Source organism: Ursus maritimus, unplaced genomic scaffold (assembly GCF_017311325.1).
Source record: "Ursus maritimus isolate PB19 unplaced genomic scaffold, ASM1731132v1 scaffold_27, whole genome shotgun sequence".
In the NCBI taxonomy this organism is placed as follows: domain Eukaryota; kingdom Metazoa; phylum Chordata; class Mammalia; order Carnivora; family Ursidae; genus Ursus; species Ursus maritimus.
Window position 1 is genome coordinate 37,322,176 of NW_024425230.1, and position 23,395 is coordinate 37,345,570.

The window sequence follows — 23,395 nt, forward strand, 5'->3', positions numbered from 1 at the left end:
TACCCCTGGTCATATTATAAATGAAATACAACCTTCGCAGTTGGACGTCTGCAGTTGACCCTGTCCTCTCTGTATTTTTAATCCTCATTTGTGGAAAGATAGGGTAGATTCCAAGATAGTGGTTCTTTGTCAGCATAAGTTTTCCCATCCATTCTTTTTCCTTTGTTTAGTTTCCAAGGTGATAATTTTGCCCTTTTTGTTCTGTGGGAAGTACAGGGAACATAAAAAAAAAAAATCCAACTTCCACCACACACCTGGACTTTATTATTGTCTTTAGAGCATGAGTGATTTACTTTTCTTCTTTTTCTCTCCATTTTTCAAGTTTTCTTTAAAAAAAAAAGTATTCATGGCTTTTAAAATACAAGGTGCAAAAAAAGATTTAATAAATAAAGAATGGAATCAACAAAGCTATAGTTAAGTCCAAAAGCTTTATGATGTCTTATCACTGTGCTCTTTTCTTACCTCATGGATAGTATGAAGAACGGCCATGTTACAATAATTGTAATAAAGGAGAGTATAGGAGTTTGTCTTAGAAACAAAGCCACCACTTTCAAGCAGATATCCTCTTTTATAGTTACAAAAGTATTTTGGAATATTATCCTTTATCCAAATAATTTAATACTATATATTAGTTCTTTTCTGAAAGAAAGAAAAACAAATTTTACTTTTACTTGTAGGAAACTAAGAAACTCAATGTTTAAATATACCCAAGAATTTTGATAAGCTTTCTGGATCATCAGCTCATTTTTTCTATATGAGTTCAAGTTTTCAACTTTCTTAGAGTCTATAAGAAAGAAACCTCCAGTTGGTAGGATTTCACCAATATTTAGGTATCAAAAGTCTCTTAAATGGGGTTTTGAGTAATGACCACCATATTAAGTTTGTAGTGATTAGCATGATTCCAAAGCAAGTGGAATTTACTCAGTACCAACATAATTATAAATTTTTGAGCTATATTTAATACAAGGTTCTTCCCTCATGTGAATTAATTTTTAAATATTCTGCATCCCAACTTACCCTATAGTATTTTTCTCCTACTAATTAGAATATTTCGTGTTTTCTTTTTTGTTCAATGTATTTTCTCTTTTCCCTTTTTTATATATAGCAAAAAAAATTCCGTCTAACAAATATATTATTGTTGTCATTTACTCTCAGAACTGGTGACAAGAAAAATGTAGCCTGGAAGATACTTCCAAAGAAACCGTGTAAAAATCTGATGAACACACTGAATAATTTGCACCAGCAGTTGGCAAAATGTAAGTATATAACTTAATTAAAGGAAGTAATTTAATCTGAAAAAGGACTCCAATTACTTTGCCTTACTTGTAAAAGGATACTGTTTATTTTATCTGAGGGAAATGTTTTTATAATCTTAAGGGCAAATGAACATTAAAGCAAAATTTGTTAGAAGCCGAATAGGAAATTTATAAAATTTACATTTTATATCTACTGTATTTTCATAGAACCATTTTAGAATAATAAAATTCAAAAAGAGGTTAAGGTGATTGTTTTCTTTAATTTTACCATTATTGAAATATCAGGGAAAAAATAAGGGTTTCCTCTTGTATATTTTCTTCATACATAAAAGTTTAGTTTTGAAAATTTAAGACAGATGGTTTAAATTAGAAAATGCTGATGATTTTAGTGGGGTGAGAGCTGGGTCATATGCTTTTCACCTTCCATGGATCTTAATGCTATGCTTACCTCAAAGAATTTGAAAATAGAAGCTTGCCAAATGCATTAGGAAATTAATCAAAATGAAAATTGATTAGGATATGGAATATTTCAGTAAAAAGCTTACATCAGAATACCTTGTCAGTGATCCAGAGATACTGATAAGAATTGAGCCTTCGTTTATTTAATCCTCTTGGTATTTTATAACAATGGCTCATTCAGGGCCCATAAATTAATACTTACTGTATGAAAAATGGTCAGTGATGGTGTAGCAATATTTGAGGTTCTCATTTATATATTTATCGTTTATCTAATTCTCTTGGTATTTTGTAACAACAGCCCATTCAGGGTCCATAATTTAATACTCATTAAATTATTGTGTGAAAAAATGGTCAGTAATGGTACAGCAATATTTGAGGTTCTCATTTATTTATTAGGTGAAATGTAAACATAGGAAGGGGCCTATATCCTTGAGAGTTCAAAGTGCCTGGATAGTTGGAAGTAGGCATGGAAGAAGGCAGTGTTTCCAAAGTAAACCTTACAAGAAGCAGATAATTTAGAAGCAGCTCGTAAGGACTGGGATATGAAAAGAGTGACATCAAATAGAACAGCATTTTATCTTATGGAACAAATAAATTATGTGTAGAATCTTATTTAAGCTAGCTACGTTAATGCCTTGCTGTCTAACAAGGCACGTACTTCTTTTAAATGGCTGAGAAGTCCAGCAGCTTTTGTAGCAATATTTTAAATATTATTAAAATCAATAAAATAGCCCATCCAAGTCAACTGAAGGGTAGAATCTTAAAACTATAAACTTTTAAACAGTACTGATGGTTAAGGATTGTGTAATACTTTACAGCTTCAGAACACTTCCACATACATAAGTTGAGGGAGGTAGAATAGCCTGTCAGAGATCATACAGTTAACAAGGATGAAGTTGAGATTAAAATCTAGGCCTTCTGTATCAATGCAGATTACCGTTAACAACATTTTTTTAGACAATAAGAACTCTAGGAAAAAAACTCTCTAAGGTGATTTATTGTTCCTCATATTTTTAAAAGTTGTTAAATTTTGAAACAGTCACAAACGTTTTCCCTGACCTTTGAGAATAGATGCCCCATCACCTCCAAATGGAATATATTTCCTACCAAAAAATATATTCTCCTGCATTACTACAGTATAACCATGAAAATCAGGAAATTAACCTTCAGTGTTACTGCCACCTTTATCCACAGACCAGATTCTAGTTTTGTCAGTTATCATAATAATATTCTTTATAGCAAAATAATCCATTTCCAAATCAGGTGTTATAATTTCGTTTCAAGTCTCTTTAGTCTCCTTTTCTCTAAACAGTTCCTTGATTTTTCCTTCTTTTTCTTGATACTTTTGAAGATGATACTCACTATCATAGAATGGTCCGTGATGTGGTCCATGTTTGCTGAGTCCTCATGGTAAATACACGTCATACATCTTTGGCGAGAATATTGCAGAAGTGACACTCTGTTCCTTTTCTAACATCCTTACCAGACCAGGCTCTATTTCAGTTTGTCCCGTAATTGAAGATGTTCACTTTGTGCACTTGATTAAGGTGGCGTCTACCAGGCCTCTCTATTGTGAATTTATTATTTTACTACCTAATGGCTTTAGCATGGAATTGTTCAGGAAGAGGAAGACCTGTTTTTCACATTTTAATTCTCGTGTGTTTTTCCTGTAGGCACTTACATTTTTTAACGGGGGAGGGGGTGGGCAGAGATAGTACTAATGCATTTAACCCTGTGTCCTGCTGATACGGTTGCTATGATTTTCATTTCTTAATTTTGATATAGTTACTTCAGAACATGAATTTTTTATAGTAGTCAGATAAACAGGAATAATTTTATATTTACTTTGGTTGAACTATATGCAGCAGAGCCTAAAAAATGATGTAGTAAGCTTTGCTAGGGTTTATGTATTATGAAGTTGTATGAACACAGAGTTGAGGTAGCTTGAGCCCTTTTGAAAACAACACATTTATTTCTTTCAATTTTATTGAGATATAATTGACATACAGGACTGTATAAGTTTAAAGTATACAACATAAGGACTTGACTTACATATATAGCTAATTTATATTGATATCATTATGAACCTTGGTTTCAACACTTTGGAGAAAACGCTAACACTGATTTTCTTCACAGTGCAGCAGAGACCAAGAGATGATGGGCTAATGGACTTAGCAATGAACGACTATGATTTTAATTCTGGAAAGAGGTTGCACATGATAGATTTGGAAATCCAAGAGGCGTTTCTGTGTTTCATGGCCTCTATTTTAAAAGGTTATAGATCGTACTTAAGACCAATAACGCAAGCCCCATCTGAGACAGCCACAGATGCATCCTCTCTTTTTGCCCTACAAGGTGAGCGATTGTATAGTTTTATAGTTTTCATATTATTGAGTTTAACCTTATGATGATTCCGTTGTTTTCTGTGTTAATTAATAGCTCATGTTTATCAAAATACATACCTGTTTTGGAAGTACGTGAAGATCAACTTTGTTGGTAATCCGTCTCCACAGAAGTAGTTATTTCTCGAGCACATTAGTTATAATCCCATTAGCTAAATATTTGAAAAGCACAGAGCTTCCTAACCATGTAGGAATGTTGTGTCACAGATGTGTTGAGCTATTGATATTTTTAGCGTTCAGAGCAGCTAGGCAGTGTTGGACACTCAGGGGAGCCCCTGGGATGGTCACCTCCAGGCATGAGCAGCCTCATTCATTTTACTTCAGTCTGCTTTATAAATATTACTTTCTGTTTGTGCCCCCAAGCAAAAGAAGTTGGAGAGCCCCGGAGTGCAATTTGTCTCATAATACTTATTTTTCTTTTGTGGTATATAATATTTGCAAGAGAAATTCATTTAATAAGCATATATTGAGTTCCTCTAAATGCTAGGTATACAGTGGTAAGCAAAAGATACATGGTCACAAAAAAAAAGAGAGAGAGACATGGCTACTTCTCCCACTGAACTTATAGTCAAGAAGATAAGCAATTTGAAAATAATATGAATGAACACAGATCACAGAAAAGCCTTCTGAGGAATTTATGTCTGAGCCATGATCTCAGAGATGAGTAGAAATTAGCCAGCAAAAGAAAATTGGAAGAGGGATTTAAGTAGAGAGAACAGTTGGAAATGATTTGAGTTTATGGGCCCAAAAGAAGGCCCAAATATAGTGTAACTGACCATAGTGAGCAACGTGGAGCATGAAATCAGGAAATAAACTTTTACTCTGTTTCAGTAAGACACAGACATTAATAAATACTAGACGAGATATAACTGCTGCTTTGAGAAAGCCAAATACATGGACAGAAGTATGCCAGACACGTAGAGCATGCAACACGGTGGGAGGAGAAAGCAATTTTTAAAATGTTTTCAAATTTACTACTTTATTTGTAATCTTCAAGGTAGTGAGGGGACCACAGAGACATTTCTGGGTGAGGATTTGAAAAATCTGGGGTCAAGTTCCTTTCCTGTTGCTATCTTTGTCAGATCATGTCCCCTTTCAGGGGTCTTAGTTTCTTTTTCTTCAAACTGGTAAGCTGAGGGGGTATAGGTGATGTGGTTAATCAAGTTTCTTCTGACTTAAAGTTTAATGACTCTTTGAATGATGCTATGTTTTGTGACATTATTAATTTATGTTGAACAGCTTTCTTAAGAAGCCGAGACCGGTCACATCAAAAATTCTATAACATGATGACCAAAACACAAATGTTCATTCGCTTCATTGAGGAATGTTCTTTTGTCAGTGATAAAGATGCAAGCCTGGCATTTTTTGATGATTGTGTAGATAAAGTAAGTAGTAGTATGTCTATGGTACCCAACTTACTTTGTGGGATTGTTTTAAATGTTATGAGTTAGAGTTTCTATTTAACTTTTATCAGCTTTTAACAAAATCTGACTTCATTTCATCATTGACTCTTTATTATGAAGTTCTGTTTGGCCTCCTAGATATTATAGAGCACCTCTTAGGAGTACCTTGCAGGATTTTACTGAATCATCAGTTTTATTTTCGCCCTCAGGTTCATAACCTTGCCTGCCCACTTACAGACTATGGGAGTTCTTTCCAGGTGTGTGGACCTCTAACTTGAACATCCTTAATTTTCACCTCTCCTTTTTGAGGATTGCCACATGCTGAGAGTAGGTGTAGAGCATAATGAATATTTCACTTGAGTATTTTTATAATTTGGAAGTGAGTTTATAGCTTAAATTAAGTGAATTAATTCTGCTATTTTAAATTCATGTGTGAAACTTTCCCTTCCCTTTCAGTCCTAATATCTTTAGGTGGGATGGAGCAAGGTCGGTATCCCTACTGAATAGAGAGGAGTTTGGGGAACGGTGGCCTAGAGTGGGATGTCAAAACCTGAATGGGGTGAAGAAGGAGGAGCAGCCTAGCATTGGGTGTTCAGGCTCAAGCCAGGTGAAGATAGCATCCATGCAAGGGGTGACTTAGCATGGAGGATCAGAGGACGAGAGGATAAAAAGAGTGTCTATGCTAGGGGGTAGACAGCTGCAGGGGATCAGAATAAACAGGATGAGAAGAGTATCCATGCAGAAAGAGCATGGAATATCAGAGTCTGAGCAAGGTAAGGAGAGTGTCCCGACTGGGTAGGGGCAGCAAATGGGGTATCAGAAATTAATCTGGATGAGGAAGATGCCAGCGTGGTGGGGTTAGGGGGTTGGTCTGGAAGTAGTTGTTGAAGCCAAATTAGGGTGAAGAAGTCATGTGTGGGGTAGGGTGGTGATAGAGACGGGAAAATATAGCATATGGGGGAATGGATCACATAAATAAATATATTAAGGACGATGAAGTCGCTCACTGTCAGAGAAGGGACTTACAGAAAGGTAGAAAACCTGAATGAACCCTGTGGTATTAGAATGGAATTGGAAGTTGGATATATCATTGGTATTCAATATGTATAGACAAATATAGAAATATAAGTATAGATATAAGTATGTGTAAGTATGTGTGTCTTTGTGTGTACAAACATATATTCCCAAGCTCTGTACATGGAGAGTACCTGGGAGCAGCAGATTTTGTGCAGATTTTGGCTTCTAAATACCGTTCTCCACTGAAAGGAATTAGGACTCTTTGGAGAAATTATTGGGTCTAGGGCAAAGAAAGTACAAAATGAGCCCTGAAGTAGCCTCTGCTAGAAAACAAGGAATTGCTCCAAGAATAATGGAGATGTGTTTTTTAAAACAACATCACACATACACAGGCAGACGCATGTGCACGTGTGTGTACATGGACACACACACACAAAGACAAGCCAGCTTGAAGGGACTCCCACTGGCTACATCTGGGACAACTTGAACATCAAATGTTAGTAACAGACTATAACCCATTAGAAAAAAATAGGAAACTATGAGTCTACACAGATATCAATCAAGAGTCTGATGAGAAACAGGATTTTAGTTTGCGTACCTCTGCACAAAATACATATTAATTACAAAATGGGAAAGAGTAACTTTATGGTGGAACAGAATGCCTGGCAGACCCCACTTTTATCTACTCATCGAAGTAAACATCATCAATAGTGGAACAAATCAATATCATATGCCTATAATAGGCCACAGTGAAAATACAACATCAGCTCTATGATATTTCTGCCAAAGATGCATATAACCTGCATAATCTCAAGGAACTATCATACAAATTCAAATTAAGTGACATTGTACAAAATACCTGTTCTGTAATCTATAAATTGTCAGGGTTAAGAAAATAAAGGAAAAATTGAGAGACTGTTAAAGTGAAGGAAACTGAGGAGACTTGACAAGCAAATGCAATGTATAGTTCAGAACTGGATGCTTTGGGCATAACATTATTAATATCATTAAAACTCGTATGTAGTTTGAAGATTAGACAGTAGTAATGTAACATGTTAATGTCCACATTTTCGTGTTGTGTTATGCTTAGATAAGAGAACGTCATTGCTTGTACGAAGTACACTAAAGTATTCTGGGTGGTGGGTCATCAGGCCAGCAGTTTACTCTGAAAAGATTAAGGGGGAAAAGTTGTTTGTACTTGGAAAGTTACTATATCTGAAACTCTCCTATAAATTTGTGACTATATATACATAATGTTCATGATTTTATGCCCGTGACAATAGAAGAAAGGAAGAAAGCAAAGCTTTGTCATGTATTTACTCAACAGGTTATACTTACAAGGTTATTTAAAGAAGTCCATCATGATCAAACTTATGTGACTGAAAAAAATCAGTGATTTTTGAGGGCAGGGGGCACAACAGCCAAAGTACAGCTCATCCCTCAGTAGTCAGAAATTGGCTTAGTTCTGAGTTGGACATGAAAGTGTCCTTTATTAACTATTAAATAAGTACCAAATATGTCTTATAAAAATGAGAAATGATTCTAACTATGCCAGATATAATAGGAAAAACACTGCACTGGGAATCAGGACAACTTGAGTCCCAGCTCTTATACTTGTGATTTGAGTCAAGTTATCTAGTCTTTCTGTGTTTCCTTTCCTACCTACGTTTAAAAGATATTGTGAGGAGAAACCATTATGCACATCTCCCAATGAAAAAATCACCCTCGTCCTTGAAATGCTTTGCAGTAGGGAAAAAATGGATATATGCCATTATCTACTTAGAACTCATCATTCATTTTTCCATAGAAACACACATATAAATGCTGATTAGCTATAGTTCAAATGGAACAGGGCTTCAGTGTTCTGCTAGAAATATTTTATTAAATTTCTTTTTGGTGGAATGGTACTGTAACCACCTTTTAGGACGTTTTTTTAAAAAACAAAGTTTATTGAGATATACAAATAGTAAATGTACCTCTGAAACGTACAGTTTGATGAGTTTTGGCAAATACAGATTTCCATGTGACCGTGACTCCAAAACATAGAATATTTCTATCAACCCAATTTTGCATACTCTATTTAGAAGTGGACTTTTAGAACCCTGCCCTTTTTGTAAGTTGAACTCTGCCTATATAGAGCTCCAAAATCTGTTTGTTTTGAGAAATAATGTCGTAGCTCCTTGACAGTTTTGTTTTTATTGCAGCATTGTGCCAAGAACTTGGTTTTCACTATCTTAATCAAATCTGTAGGTTTGCCTTAATTGGTGCTTAATAGAATAAATAGGAAGGTGTGGGGTAAATAGAAGAGTGTGCTTTAAAACATAATTTCTTTCAATCGTTTTTTGTAGGAATTATCATTTTGTTTTATATAAAAATGATGTTTCTGGGGGTGCCTGGATGGCAGGGGGAAGAGCATGTGACTCTTGATCTGAGGGTCATGAGTTCAAGCCCCACGTTGGGCATGGAGCCTACTTTAAAAAGAAAAAAAATGATGTTTCTTACAGCGTTATGTGCTTTGAATGTTTCTCCCCTGTGGTGCTGGACTTGCACTGGTCATCCATACATGCCCATTGAGCTTGCCTTGTGAACAGTGGCATACGTTTGTGTAACAGTTGTTCCTGTGCCAAGCTAACTTGGGATCATAAGGGACTAAACTAATGACCACAGTTTTGCTAATAGCGTACTTTAGCCAATACGTTGATTGATCCACATGGGAACACTGAATTTGTTGTAGGAATCCATTTAACCCTGCAGAAGACAGAAACCTTGTATCATTCCCTTTTTTTACTCATTGTATGTATCCTGTTCACAAGTTTGTGTTTCAACTAAGAATTCATAGTGTCAGTATCACATGATTTTTAAAATATTAATACTGTAAGACATATAACACTTTTGCTAGGTACCTAGGGTATCATGTTCTAAGAAGGATATTTTATCACTAATAATTACTACATTATATTGTCTAGGAATTTCTGAAAGTAGGTCACTTGCTATTTACCTGATAGGAGTCAGTGCAGGACATGATGAGAATAATTGCTTAATGAATATACATTCTGTCAAAAAAAAAGCCAATCCCATTAAATAGTGTAACCATTGTTTCTAGACAGATTATTTTCCTGAAATGCTATTCACCTACTCAAAATCCAGATCCAACAAAAGATCACTTATATATAATGGAATCATGTTGCACTTTAAGATTTTAATGACTAAGAAAATTTAAAACTGAAAATTAACTCGCTAAAACATAGTTACTTGTATTTGCTTTATTATAATTCAAGGAAGTTTTTTATTAGAGAAAATAACAAAATGTCACAAGATCCAAAATACATCTTAATAACCTTCATATGCAGTTAGAGGTTAATTGCATTCCCAGTATTACTAAGCAGAACTCTCTGAAATAATAAATAATTATACAGCACTGTTAGTACCTTTCATATTTTAGTACCACAATTTAAGTACACTTAGTTTAGCGAGTACTTGCTTTTAATCTGCAAATGTTTTATGAATACCAATAATACTTTTTAAATAATCATTTATGTGGGGTTATTTCTTAGTTGAGTGACTTTTAACTTAATTTTTTAAGTGAACAGATCCTCTTACCTCTGGCAATTTAGCTATGGGAAATAACTAATATTTATATATAAATTACATATTATATATTTATATATGTTTTTATGTAAGTTATTTATAAATAATATATATACATTAATTGCCTAAGTCAATCCATGACTAAGATTGAACAGGAATTAGACATATTCCTCTTTTGATCTTTTTTTTTTTTAAAGATTTTATTTATTTATTCGACAGAGATAAAGACAGCCAGCGAGAGAGGGAACACAAGCAGGAGGAGTGGGAGAGGAAGAAGCAGGCTCACAGCAGAAGAGCCTGATGTGGGGCTCGATCCCAGATCGCTGGGATCATGCCCTGAGCCGAAGGCAGACGCTTAACCGCTGTGCCACCCAGGCGCCCCTCCTCTTTTGATCTTAGCATATTCAAACAGAAAACATTTGCCCAACTTTAAAAAAGCTAGAGTGGGTAATGCTGAATAGGAATAAGAAAAACATGTATGAGAATTATTTGAGTTTCATTTATGACTAATTTAAGGACCATGTGTTCTTGTTCTTCCTATGATTATGTTTTAAATCCTTACAATCTGTTCCTATAGGATGATGCTTAACTAAGGGCAGTTTTGTGTAACAAATAATCTGGTAAGATTTATCTTAGTCTTCCAAGCATCCCTCCTCAGTGTTTTCTAAGTATATTAGTGTCTTGTGGAAAAAATATGAAGAGAATATGAAAATTATTTTAATTTTATCCTGTCGTGGGTGTTGGATTTCTTTTTCTCCCAATGGGCAGATGTCACTGTGCTTTCCAAAAGACAGAAATGGCCAACTGATACATGTAGGATGTATATAGCATGGCTGTTTTTATAATGTTAAAATGCAATTTTATTGGTATAGAAGTTAAGGGAAAATATCTTTTCCCAGGGTACTGAATCTGCAGTGCAAAATTTTAATATTTTAATAGACTTTACAGTACTGAGAATTAGAGCAGTTGTCCTCAGACACAGGCTTTTTCTATATGAGCAAAATGGCTGGAAATTTAGGGGCGCTAGGGTGGCTTAGTTGGTTAAGGGTCTGCCTTCGGCTCATCTGTTGTTCACAGACAAGCAGTTCACTCTTGTAATGTTTCATCATGGAGACAGGAGTAGCTTCCAACTTTCTTTCCAATGACCTTGGGTATTTGTTTTAACTATCTCTTCTTTTTCATTACCATTGCTGCCCTTATAATTAGATTAACCACATTTCATCTGCATAAAAAGTGTGTAGAGCTTCTCATTGTTCTTGGGTTGCCCATGGACACTGTATCCTATTGGGATACCTATGATTTTGAGTTATCATTGACATATTCCTGATGCTGTTGTTTTTAAAATGTTGCTTGGTTTGCTAATAATGGCTCAGGTGTTCTCTGTTTTTATCGAAAGTTTGGTTTTTAACAATATTATTAAATGACTAAAGAAACAGGAAGTGTGGGGAAAAGAAAGAGAAAAAACTCTGTAAAGCCCAGTGCCCTAATTTCCATTTGACATTTACTTTCAGTGTTTTTTACATAATTGTAATACAGTTTCCCAATTTTTTATACAACCAGATCTTATAGGCATTTTTAATATCACTGCCAAATCTCATAAAACGAAATTTTCATTTTTACCACAGTAAAACATAACAATTTAAAAAGTCAAATAATTTTCCAAGACTTCGGTCCCATTCCTTCCTGCCCCTAGTTTCTACTCCCCAAAGGCAGCCACTTTTCTCTTTCATCCATTTCTTCAGCTATTTACCTTAAGACTTCCAAATAACATGTTTTTAGTGCTGCTGATTGTTTTATGTCCATTAATGTCATACCCACCACACCACCTGAATTCTCCCAACGTCATTATAATGAATTTTGCTCAAGTGGTTGTTCAGTGTTAATATTATTTTCGCTTTGCATATAATCCCAGCTAGGCCACATATATATTGTAATTAGATTTCCTTTCATGCATGGATTTGTTTTCTCCGATTTAATAATTACTGTATTTCTTGTTTTTGTGCCTACTATTAATTCATCTCCAAACTCTTCTACAAAAGTGAAAAATCTGAAATCTCAATTTTTCCAACTTATCAGGTAATCTATCCATTTGATTTTTTTTTTTAAATTGTTGCTGGAAATTTCCATGTGTGCCAATTTGAAGTGATTGCTTTCTAGTCTGTCATTCTGGTTTTTTCTTTCACCATCATCCTAGGTCTTACATTGACTTCTCTCCAGAGTTGGACCCCCTGCTTTCTGGCTTCAGTAACTTTTTTCTTAGTGTTTTTCCTTTTTATGATGGAGCACATCTTCTGGTAGCTTCGTGAGAGAGAGTATGTGGGAGATAAACATTTTTTGATGCCCTACCTGTCTATAAATGTCTTTTATTCTCTCCTAATACTTGATTGCTAATTTGGTTGGATGTAAAATTTTAAAATCTTCTAGCTTCGAATGTTATTGTTGAGAATAACATCTGGTCTAATGCTAAGTTGATTTCTGACCTTTTGTGCCTGATCTCTTTTTCTCTCTGAAAGCATTTAAGATGCTTGATGCTCTGGGGCTTCATAAGGATATGCCGGTGGAGGCCTTATTTTCTTCATTGAGTTGAGTACATGCAGGCCCTTTTACTCTGTGGACTCATTTTCTTCAGATTCTGGGCAATTTTCCTGCATCCCATTTCTTTCTTTACTCCATTTCTTTTTACTCTTTTTCTGAAGTATATATTATTTTGATATTGGCCTTCCAATCCTGATCCTCTTAACTTTTTTCATTCCATTTTCTGTCTCTCTGTTTTTCATCTCCACTTTCTGGGAGATTTCTTCAAGTTTATTTTCCAAATTTTATGGTGTAATTTTTACTTCTGTCACATTTATAATTTCTCTAAGTCTCTTTTTTTATAGCATCTTCTTATCATGGATGTAGGCTTATTCATTTTAGTTATTTTGAGCAGTTTTTTCCCCCTGCATTGGCTCTGCTTCTTCTTACTCAAATGTTGCTTTATTAAAAGCATTCTTCTTCAGGTTGTTAGTTTTCCTTGTGTGATCTTTGGTCGGTATTTCAAGAATGAGGCACGAAGACCTCATTGGAGCTTTAATGGGAAGGTGAGGCTTGGAGCTTCCTTAGGTATGAGACTGATGATCATAAAGGAACTCAGCTATTTCATTAGAGTCCCTGTTCAATCAGTGTCTGTATTCTTTAAGCTGCTTAGTTTCCCCAAGAGGTTATCTCTAGTGTTTAGCAAACTGAGGAGTGTAGCCTCATTGCCAGTGTTCTCACAGAGTGGGGAAGGTAACTGAGGTTTTCCCTTGTAGTAACATGTAGGCTTTTACTCACTTCACCTGTTTTTATTAACCTCCGTCATCTCCCACAGCTCTGCCTGGTGTCCTCAAGTCTAGAGTCCCTCTGGTTCACGCAGAAAGACCCACCCTAGTCTATGGCCATGGTGGGGAGAGGTAGTGGCCTAACTTACTGGGTTGGGTCAGGGATCTGGGAGTCCTTTAATGTAGGCTTTTAACTAATTCTCCTGCTTCAGCTCCATGTGCACTCCCATCTTCGAGGTCATCGAGCATTTTTCATTCCTGACTTTTCTGGGACTCCACAGAGCAAAATGGCTTTTGGCTTTTTCTCCTTTATGCCCTCCCCAGTGCCAGATCTGTGGCTTTCAGCTTTCACAGGTCTCATCAGTGTATTTTGCAGTTTCTAAAATGTTTTGAACTCCAGCTGTGCTTTTGTCCTCTCTCCAGCTCATTTTGTCTTTGCTGGGGTTTTTTTTCACTCCCCTTACTTCTCAGTTTGGTGAGATTTCAAGAGGGATTGAAGGTAAATTGTTGTGTTTAATTGGTCTTGTTCACCCAGAAGTCTGTGTGATCTTTACTGTTTTAATTTTTAATGATTGTATATTTTATCCGTTTATCATACTTTATTCATTTACCTGTTTTTTGAAATATAGGTGACTTCCAGTGTATTGCTATTGCAATCCTGCCAAAAAAACTATCTTTCTGGTGATTAACATAATAAAAAATTTAAAAAAAAATCTTTCATGCGGATAGGATTTTTTCATGTTAGGTTACTTTCTTAGAATAAGAATAAGGCGGATGTATTTAAACATATCTTGCTTTCTAAAGAAGACTTTACCAATTTTGAGTACCAGTACGATATGTGATTATCCAGTTTACAGTATCCTTGCTAATTTCACCATATAAAAGTTCTTTTTTGACGGGCTAGAAAGAAAGGTACCTTTTTTTATACTGATTTTTAACTATCCTGCCACAGAATTGAAATAAGTGCTTATTCTAAAAGTAATATATTCTACTTTGCTTGAATTTTTACTCTGAGCATTTATTACTTTTGTAATTTTTGAAAAAACCAATAAAACTAATACATATTATTTTTTGAATGGAAAATAACAACATAAGGAAGAAGACAATTAATTGCAGTAATACCATTACCCAGAGGTAACATTTTGATAAGAGTATACATGTGTGAGAGAGAAAAACATGACTATATGTATGTATATACGTATGTATTTATGGCATCCATATTCACTCCCTTTTAAAAAATTAGTATCAAAAATATATATATTATGGGTTTTCTTTATTTATCATTACTTTGTGAACATTTTTTCATGTCATTAATTATTCTGAAACATCTTTATTGTTTTTTAGTTTACTATATGGATATATCATTAAAAACATTCTCTAATCTTGGAGATTATAGCATGTAATACTGTGAAATTATAACCGACAATTTATGTTAGAACACTGAATGTCCAGCTTTTTTTTTTTAAATAAGAATTACAAAATTTTTAAAGCTATCTCTATCCTTTTTTGGTATATTGTGCCTTAAATCCTTATCTTAAAGAGTTAACTTGTTAATAATTCTTGTTCTCCCATTTATTTCTGAAGGATAATATGATATTCTCTCTAACCTAATAAAGTGCTGTGGGTTATATGTTGTCATGTGTATGGCATCTTGGTGGGGTTTTTTGTTTCTTTTTAATTAATGTCAGCGTTGTGCTTTTTAGTTTATGAGCTACTTTTAGGCAGTTTAGAGTCTGTTAAGTTTTCACTTTTGTGCATATTACCTTGCCATAGAGCATCTAGGGAAGACTGTACTATTAAAGTGCTTTCAATACTGATGTGACTGGAATGTTAACTCAAGTCTGCTTCTACGTAAACTGGAAGAACTTAGAGAAATATATTTAGTATAAATGAGACCTAGAATATTCTCAACACATACACACACATGTATTTGTGCATTTTTTTAAAAAATATTATTTCTTGAGTACATTTTCATGATTCAAAATGCAAAACAATATAAAAAGTTATACATTGGGAAATCTGGGTCCTATCCCATCCTTGTCCATTCCATTCATCACCCCTTCCCCACATGGGAAATTACTTTTCATAGTATTCTTTCCAATTTCCTTATGTGAATACAAGCAAAAAATGAATGTGTGTTTTTATTTATCTTTCTTACTCAAAAGATAATATACTATATACAGTGTTCTACACCTTATGTTTACTTAATTATCTTGGAAATCTTTTTTAGTGGTGCATAGAGAACTTGCTCGTTCTTTTTTTTTTTGTCTTCGTAGTTCTTTAATATCCAGTTATGTAAATGGTTTATTTAACCATTCTCCGTAGACAAGCTCTTGGCTAACCAGTGTATTTTTTTAATGTATGTTTTTTAAACTTTTTCAGGTGGATATGGACAAGAGTGGTGAAATGCGACTTATAGAACTGGATGAATCTTTCAAAAGTGAACATACTGTTTTTGTAACACCACCTGAGATCCCCCATCTACCCAATGGTGAAGAACCCCCTTTACAGTACAGGTATTCAAGAGGCAGAATGTTTGAGATTGAAAGAGAGAAGCAATCCATCATCTGTGACGTAGCTTTCTAAGGACTGTGGTATTTTCAAAAATCCAAACTTTACAGATTCCTAATTTTTAGGTGGTAAGCAAGCTTATCCCACATCCATTAAAGAATTAGAATTTTGCATAATATAGACTTGGGAGGCTTTCTATATCTACATAAGTATCTGTTCTCATAAGTGTTGGTTAAACTCAGGACTCCCCCCCCCCACAAAAATGCAGCACTTTTATTATAGATTTTGATTTTTGTTTCTCACTAAAGCTGAATCCCTCAGTTTCATACCCTTTTCCGTACACATATTGATTAATGTAACCTTGGTTCACAACAGGATTAAATCTAATTTAGAGTCAATATTTGTGGCCTTAATTTTGATGATATAATTTATTAGGCTATTAATTTTTCTGTGAGTTTTTATTTAAGTCATGGAAATTCAGAACTATTGGCAATTGATCAGTTAATTTGGGAAATTTGGTCAGATGCTGCGCTGTTTGGTATATAGACTTGAATGCTACGTTGTTCCTGCTTTCAAGTCTAGTGGGAAAGAGAGAAAAGTTCTGAGCTTGGTAAAATAAGGGTATATAGAAGTAGATTTATTATACATCTGTGTATCTATCTAGATGTATATTGTACACATACATTTGTTATCTACTAGAGGTAATTTCCAGTATGCATTTATTTTTACTTAAAATGGCACTTCCTTTTAGATTTTAAATTATTTCTTTCTCCAGTAATGCTTCTTAGTTTAAAGATTTTAAAACCATTTCACATGTATCATTCATCAGATCACAGTTTATTTTCATTGAAAGAGGATTTTTCAGGACACCCTCATTTACAACTCGGATTAAATTCTTCCTTTTACAGATGAAAAAGTGGTGCAACAGGTGTTTGTGAATGTTGTTGGTTAATTCATAGGCCACTTGGTTCCTGCCCTTATTTTTCATATATTGATGATGTTGCTCAGATCACTTTTTAAAATTCTGGCTTTTGTCAAAGATGTTTAAAATCTCCTAATTTCTCTCTTTCTCGCTTCTTTTTCTTTCTAAACAAGATCTCATTTCTTTGATGTCTTTCGTACATTATACTTCTAAGACTTTTTTAAGGGCCTATTTCACTAATATAGTTTTGTTTTTCTTTTTATGCTTTGGTTTTAACTTTTTTAAAATTTAAATTTTACTTTTAGATTTAGTCCTCTAATTTAAAAAATTACTTAACTTAGAAAATTCCCATTTTTTAAAGGATCTAAGTTCCTTTTTAAGTTGAGACTAACAATATAATTTTGGTGTAATCACACCCGTCATTGGAAACACAACTTAAATGTCTTCAGTGAGCACAGTGGGCCCTTTTAGTGAGAGATGACTCATATTCTTACATTGTCTGTGTGAAATGATAGGGTAGTAAGTTTCCATAAGACACATAGAATGGTCTTATTATCACACCATGTACATACAATGAATTTTTTAAGGAATGTAGTTTTCTGAACTTCTTTGCTATTTGATTCCTACTTAACACTTAATATTTATTTGTTCACTCCACCTGAATTTGCCTATAGTAATGTATAACAGACATAGTTTACCATCTTTTATTGCAGCTGGTTTTCTTCTCAGTTAGTTGAAACTATTGGTATGCCTTCAGAAAGATTATAAAGTAGGTTCAGGTTGGTGCTCGGGTCTTCTTCTGTTCTTTTCAGCATGTCTCTTTCCTAGCTGCAGCTTCCTTTTACATTCCCAAAACTCCTTGCTCTAGCACCCCAATTAGGCCCACCTCCTCATAGGGCCACTCATTCTAATCTTTTCTTCTTCTTCTCCAACCTCTTCAGTTTTCTTTCTCACAAATGAGGGCCAGAACCCGCTTAGCTAACCTGATAAGCCAGTTCATGATAATATGAGCGTTTGTCCTGGAGTGTGCTAATACGTTATTTGTATCTTTTGAAGAGGACGGTTCTATACTAATATCTTAACCTAAAGCAATGATATTAATAACTGTCCTATCTGAAAGAGTATTGATTTGGGGACCCTTTACCAGCTGTCATATTATCTGATATGTTTGCTGTGTATTTACGTGAATACTAACTAACAAAGTTCACTTGATTTACTTTAGGCTTTGATGTCAAGTTCAGCAAAATTTAAATCTTTCACTTTTCTACCTCTAAAATATATACTTGAGTTTGTATTTGGCTATTACATTTGATAGCAAGAAAGGCAACATTAGCACGAATATTTGTAGAGTATATATCGTAGTCTGATGGAGAAAGATAATTAAAGTAGACTCTAAGTTAGAAGTTATTGGTCAGAATTTTTTTTAGATTGTGACCAGTATGATCATCTATATGTGCTTGAGATTTTTTTTTTCTTTTCAAAAACAGCTATAATGGATTTCCAGTTCTTAGAAACAATTTATTTGAGAGACCTGAAGGATTTCTACAAACACGAAAGAACAAATTGCCTTCAAAATCAAGTAGTCCTAGTAGCCCTTCTCCCATGTTCAGAAGAACAAAACAGGTGCTTTGACAATTTTGCATTCTTCATGTAATCAAGTATTAGAACAAAAATAAATATGACACTCATCCTCCCTTAATATATTTTACTACCCCATATGTATGACTAGATTATTATGCTCCTCAAAACATCCCCCCCAAAAAATTTAGAGTAATGTGACTGTAAAAAATTAACTGGTTTTCTTATCTTAGAACTATATTTCACATATTTTATAATGCAAATTCAAGCAGAGACTTGAATATGTATTAGAGACAGATTTTGTTAGGGAAATACTATAAAAGCGTATGACTTACACTTGTTCAGCATTCAGTTAAATAAGGATCCTTAAATGTGTCAATTAATGAGATCCTTGCATTTTTTTTTTTCTAGGAAATCAAATCAGCCCATAAAATTGCCAAGAGGTATTCTTCCATTCCTCAAATGTGGTCCAGGTGTCTCCTGCGCCACTGTTACGGACTGTGGTTTATTTGTCTGCCAGCTTATGTGAAAGTGTGTCATTCAAAAGTCAGGGCACTGAAAACAGCATATGATGTGCTTAAAAAAATGCAGTCAAAAAAGATGGATCCTCCTGATGAGGTAAAGAATCTCTTTAAAAATGCACTATTTTAGTCTAGGTCTGCGTGCGTAGATACTTCGTTTCCGACCCTTTCAAACTGTGTGTTTCAGGTGTGCTACCGCATCCTTATGCAGCTTTGTGGGCAGTATGATCAGCCGGTGCTTGCGGTCCGAGTGCTTTTTGAAATGCAGAAAGCTGGTATTGACCCCAATGCCATCACTTATGGGTATTATAATAAGGTAATTACTTTGATTTAATGGAGAACGAGTATAACTTTTGTGATTATGCAACCTTAATTTAATGGCAGAAATAATGGATTTCAGGCTTTATTTGGCATTGATTTTGGAGTATTAAAATATATTCTGTAAATCAAGTAAGATTTTTTATTCTATTTTGCTGTTATACAACGTATTTAGATACTCTTTAGCTTGACTATAAAGCCAGTATGCATTCATTGATACATATTATTTTACTAATTATTTTATTTTGTTGAATGAATAGGCTGTTTTGGAAAGTACCTGGCCTTCAAGAAGTCGTAGTGGCTATTTTCTTTGGACAAAAGTAAGAAACGTTGTTTTAGGAGTAGCACAGTTCAAAAGAGCTTTAAAGAAACACGCACACTTATCACAAACAACTCTCTCAGGTAATTAAAGGCTCTTAAGGGATGTATTTGTTTTACTTTGTAAAAAAAAAAAATTAATTGACTAGTAATGATTTACATTTTTTTGGAAATTTTTAAAGAGTTTCAAAATATTTAATGATTTCTAGCTTTTATTGCCATTAAGCAAATTCTAATATTATTTTCCCATTTAAAAAATACCTTAAGTCCCTTTTTTTCTTTAACTGTTAAATTATCACCCTTTGGTGATCTTGTTTTAGTATCCGTTAATGATTCACAATAGTTACAGTTGTCGTAGTTGTATTTTGCTTATTATGTGGCACATTCATGTTCAGTACGAGTGGATTATTAGCTTGAGCAAGAAACTAATGTGTATTTTTGGTATCTGCCTGAGTAGTAAAATGCTGTCAAATTGTGTTCTTAAGCAGATGGCAGTGACCTGGATGCTGTTAGTCATGGCAGCATGGATAGTGGTCATGGGACACACACTGTGGAGCAGGCACCTTTTAATACGGGTTTAATCAGAGTGTATGCTACTGATGATAGATCTAGCACAGGTTTGTGTGTGCTTATGTATACATTTGTTACAGTACATTTTAAAAACTAGATTTGCTAGCCTGTCTCTTTTAGATTTTAATTCTCATGTATTTAGGTTAACTGTCACTTTTTAATTGTATGTGTTAGGCATTTGGTTTGATATTGTGTCTAACAACTATATGCTATTTTATTTATTCTTTATTGGAATAGAAATAAAAGTTTAAGAGAGTTTACTCAAATATTTAGTCCATGGTAATCCCGATTAACTCTGGATAGCACACAGATTTCTGTATCACGTCACTTTCTTAGGGTAAATTCTTGTTTGTAATTATGAAAATGTTATTATGAGTTTTTTTTAAAAAGGAACTTACAGCCCTGATTGGAGTTAATAGTACATATCAACATCAGCTTCCTGGTTTTAACAGTGTATTATGTTTCATGTAAGATAGTATCATTGAGGGAAGCTGGGTGAACAGTACACAGGAACTCTCTGTACGGTATTATTTTTGCAACTTCTTGTGAGTTTTAAGCTATATTAAAATAAACAGGTATAATAAACTTGCAAATACATATAAAACTTTTAGCATTCTAGCACTGAAGATGCTATTAATTTCATTAAAATATCAGACTTGTACATAGGTTTTCTCTGAGAATTAAAACTGACACAATTTGTTGAATAATTATGTTCTTTTCATTAGTACATTAAAAAAAAGACACATGACTTTCTTTTTTTGAGAGAGAGAGAGAGAGAGAGCTTAAGCGGTAGGAGGAGGGGGAGCAGAGGGAGAGGGAGAAGCAGACTCCCCACTGAGCAGGGAGCCTGACTCAGGACTCAGTCCCAAAGGCAGACACTTAAGTGACTGAGCCACCCAGGCATCACTTGACTTTTTTTTTTTTTTAAGATTTTATTTATGTATTTATTTGACCGAGAGAGAGACAGCCAGCAAGAGAGGGAAAACAAGCAGGGGGAGTGGGAGAGGAAGAAGCAGGCTCCCAGCGGAGCAGGGAGCCTGATGTGGGACTCGATCCCAGGACCCTGGAATCAGACCCTGAGCCAAAGGCAGACGCTTAACGACTGAGCCACCCAGGCTTTTGAACAGAGTATAAGAGCCAGCTCTTAATAGACAGAAATTTTAAATTAAAAAATCCAAGCATTAATAATGAAATACAAAGGCTTCTGTCTATGCAAATGGTAACATTATTTTGGTCTGTCTCCTCTTTTGCCTACTTTTAAGAGTAGTAAGTATAAACAAATTGTGTTGAAATGTAATTTTCATATGAACTTGTTCTTCCTTGGCTCGTTTTATTTTTTGATCACACAACGTGAATTTAATCCATTATAGTAGTCATCCTCAGGCATTCTTTCTTAAAAATGAAAAAATCAATTTTTTTAGTCTCATTTTTATTTAAGTAATCTCTACACCCCATGTGGGGCTCAAACAACCCCAAGATCAAGAGTTGCACACTTCCAACTGAGCCAGCCAGGTGTCCCTCTATTTTTGTTTTTAACTATGGCCTTTTAAAAGTCTATTTTAAAGCAGTGCAGAATCTAATAAAAGCATTAATTTCATCAAGATTATCTTCATATTTTTAAATTTATATTTTCTGTGGAAACAGAGCCAAAAGTTTGATTAGAAAAAATACATACTCAAAATTATAACAGATACTAAATACCTAGTTATACTTAATATAATTTCTTTACATAGTTCTTTACCAGTTTATAAAACCGTTCCATATATGGTCTCTCTCATATAATCATAACCATGCTTTATGTGTTATAAATCTGGGGACTTGAAATCCAAACCAAAAGGTTAAGTGGGTTGCTTAAAGTCATGTCTCCTAAAATGGAGAACTAGGATTTAAAACCTTATGTTTTGATGTTAATCTAGTGAAAACAATTTGCGGAAACTTACAGAGGGCCTCTTGAACAGAACAATTATTAGAAGTTTTCTTATATCAGTGCAATGTTTGCCTTTCTTAACAGTAACACTAATTTTTTCTCATTCCCATGTTTTGTACTCAAGTGCAATTCAGTAATTATTCAATTGAATTTTCAGAGAAAGTAATTACCTATCAATCAATTTAAATAAACCCATTTTCTTTGGTAGAATTATTTAGACATTTGGCTCCAGTGATCTATGTGTGAATGTTCTGTTATGAATTCCCTGCAGATTTTTCTTCTGCATTGCTTAGTTGGAAATCTGCTTTCACCTATAAAGATCATAGGCTTAAAGAATGTCTGGTTTGTCTGTATCTTTAAGAGCCCAGACAGTAGTATGAATGTACATAGTCACTTTTGACTGCAGTATGGAGCCAGAAACAAATTGTTTTGAGGTCATCCCTTTCTCGCATTAATAGAGATTGGGGAAGAAGGCTAACAAAATAATGCTTTCAATTGGATGTTATCCAGAAAATTTCTCATAAGTAAACCTGGACGCTAGTATGTTGCTCCTAGTTCCAGCTGTTCTCACTAAAGAAGTTTATGATAAACAGCATAGGAGTTTTGTTTCTTTGTTTTTCTTTTTTTCCTAGGTGGCCAGTCTGATCTTGGATATAATTCATTGTCTAAGGATGAAGTTAGAAGAGGGGATATATCTACTGAGGAAATACAAGAAGAAAAAGATAAGAAAGGGAGTGATTCTAGTTCCCGTAGGTATTATTTACATTGCTATTGTATAAATTTATGAACCTTTTTTGTTTTAAAGATTTATTTATTTATTTTAGAGAAAGAGTGAGTGTGGGGAGGAAGGGTAGGGCAGAGGGAGAGGGAGAGAGAATCTTAAGCAGACTCTGCACTGAACGTGGAGCCTGACACAGGGCTCCATCTCACAGCCCTGAGATCACGACCTGAGCCAAAACCAAGAGTCAGATGCCCAACCAACTGCACCCCCCAGGCACCCTTTGAACTTCTATTCACAGAAAATACAAGTGGCTATAAGTATAAAAGTACTAATTTTATTTTCCACTTTCCCATTATAACTTCTCTTTCCTCCCATTACAGGCCCTCGTCACCACCTAATGTCCCAACACACCAATACTTTATGTGTGAGGTGTATAGCCTCAGTGGCACAACACTCTCCAATCAATTACTACTCTTCTTGTAGTAGGAATATATATATTTCTTCAAACAGTGACTCTTTTCTAAGGTTTAACAATATTTTTATTTAATGCTTTTGTTAATGGTCGGCAACTCCTGCCGCCCCCCC

The 23,395-nt window shown here is 34.5% G+C and overlaps 1 protein-coding gene across 8 annotated transcripts in view; it reads left to right on the forward strand.

Moving 5' to 3' along the window:
* DENND4A (DENN domain containing 4A) overlaps positions 1-23,395 on the forward strand; it is a 146,534-nt gene that overhangs the window by 88,938 nt on the left and 34,201 nt on the right. For 4 of the 8 annotated variants that reach the window (XM_040643083.1, XM_008708568.2, XM_040643085.1 and 1 more), the window contains 10 exons: positions 1,156-1,256; positions 3,852-4,070; positions 5,357-5,502; positions 15,807-15,940; positions 18,345-18,480; positions 18,847-19,053; positions 19,144-19,272; positions 19,535-19,676; positions 20,078-20,209; positions 22,722-22,838. In XM_040643083.1, coding sequence (XP_040499017.1) covers positions 1,156-1,256; positions 3,852-4,070; positions 5,357-5,502; positions 15,807-15,940; positions 18,345-18,480; positions 18,847-19,053; positions 19,144-19,272; positions 19,535-19,676; positions 20,078-20,209; positions 22,722-22,838 — 1,463 coding nt within the window. The remainder of the gene's footprint in view (positions 1-1,155; positions 1,257-3,851; positions 4,071-5,356; positions 5,503-15,806; positions 15,941-18,344; positions 18,481-18,846; positions 19,054-19,143; positions 19,273-19,534; positions 19,677-20,077; positions 20,210-22,721; positions 22,839-23,395) is intronic. The other 4 variants (XM_040643086.1, XM_040643084.1, XM_040643087.1 and 1 more) reach the window with 2 other exon arrangements.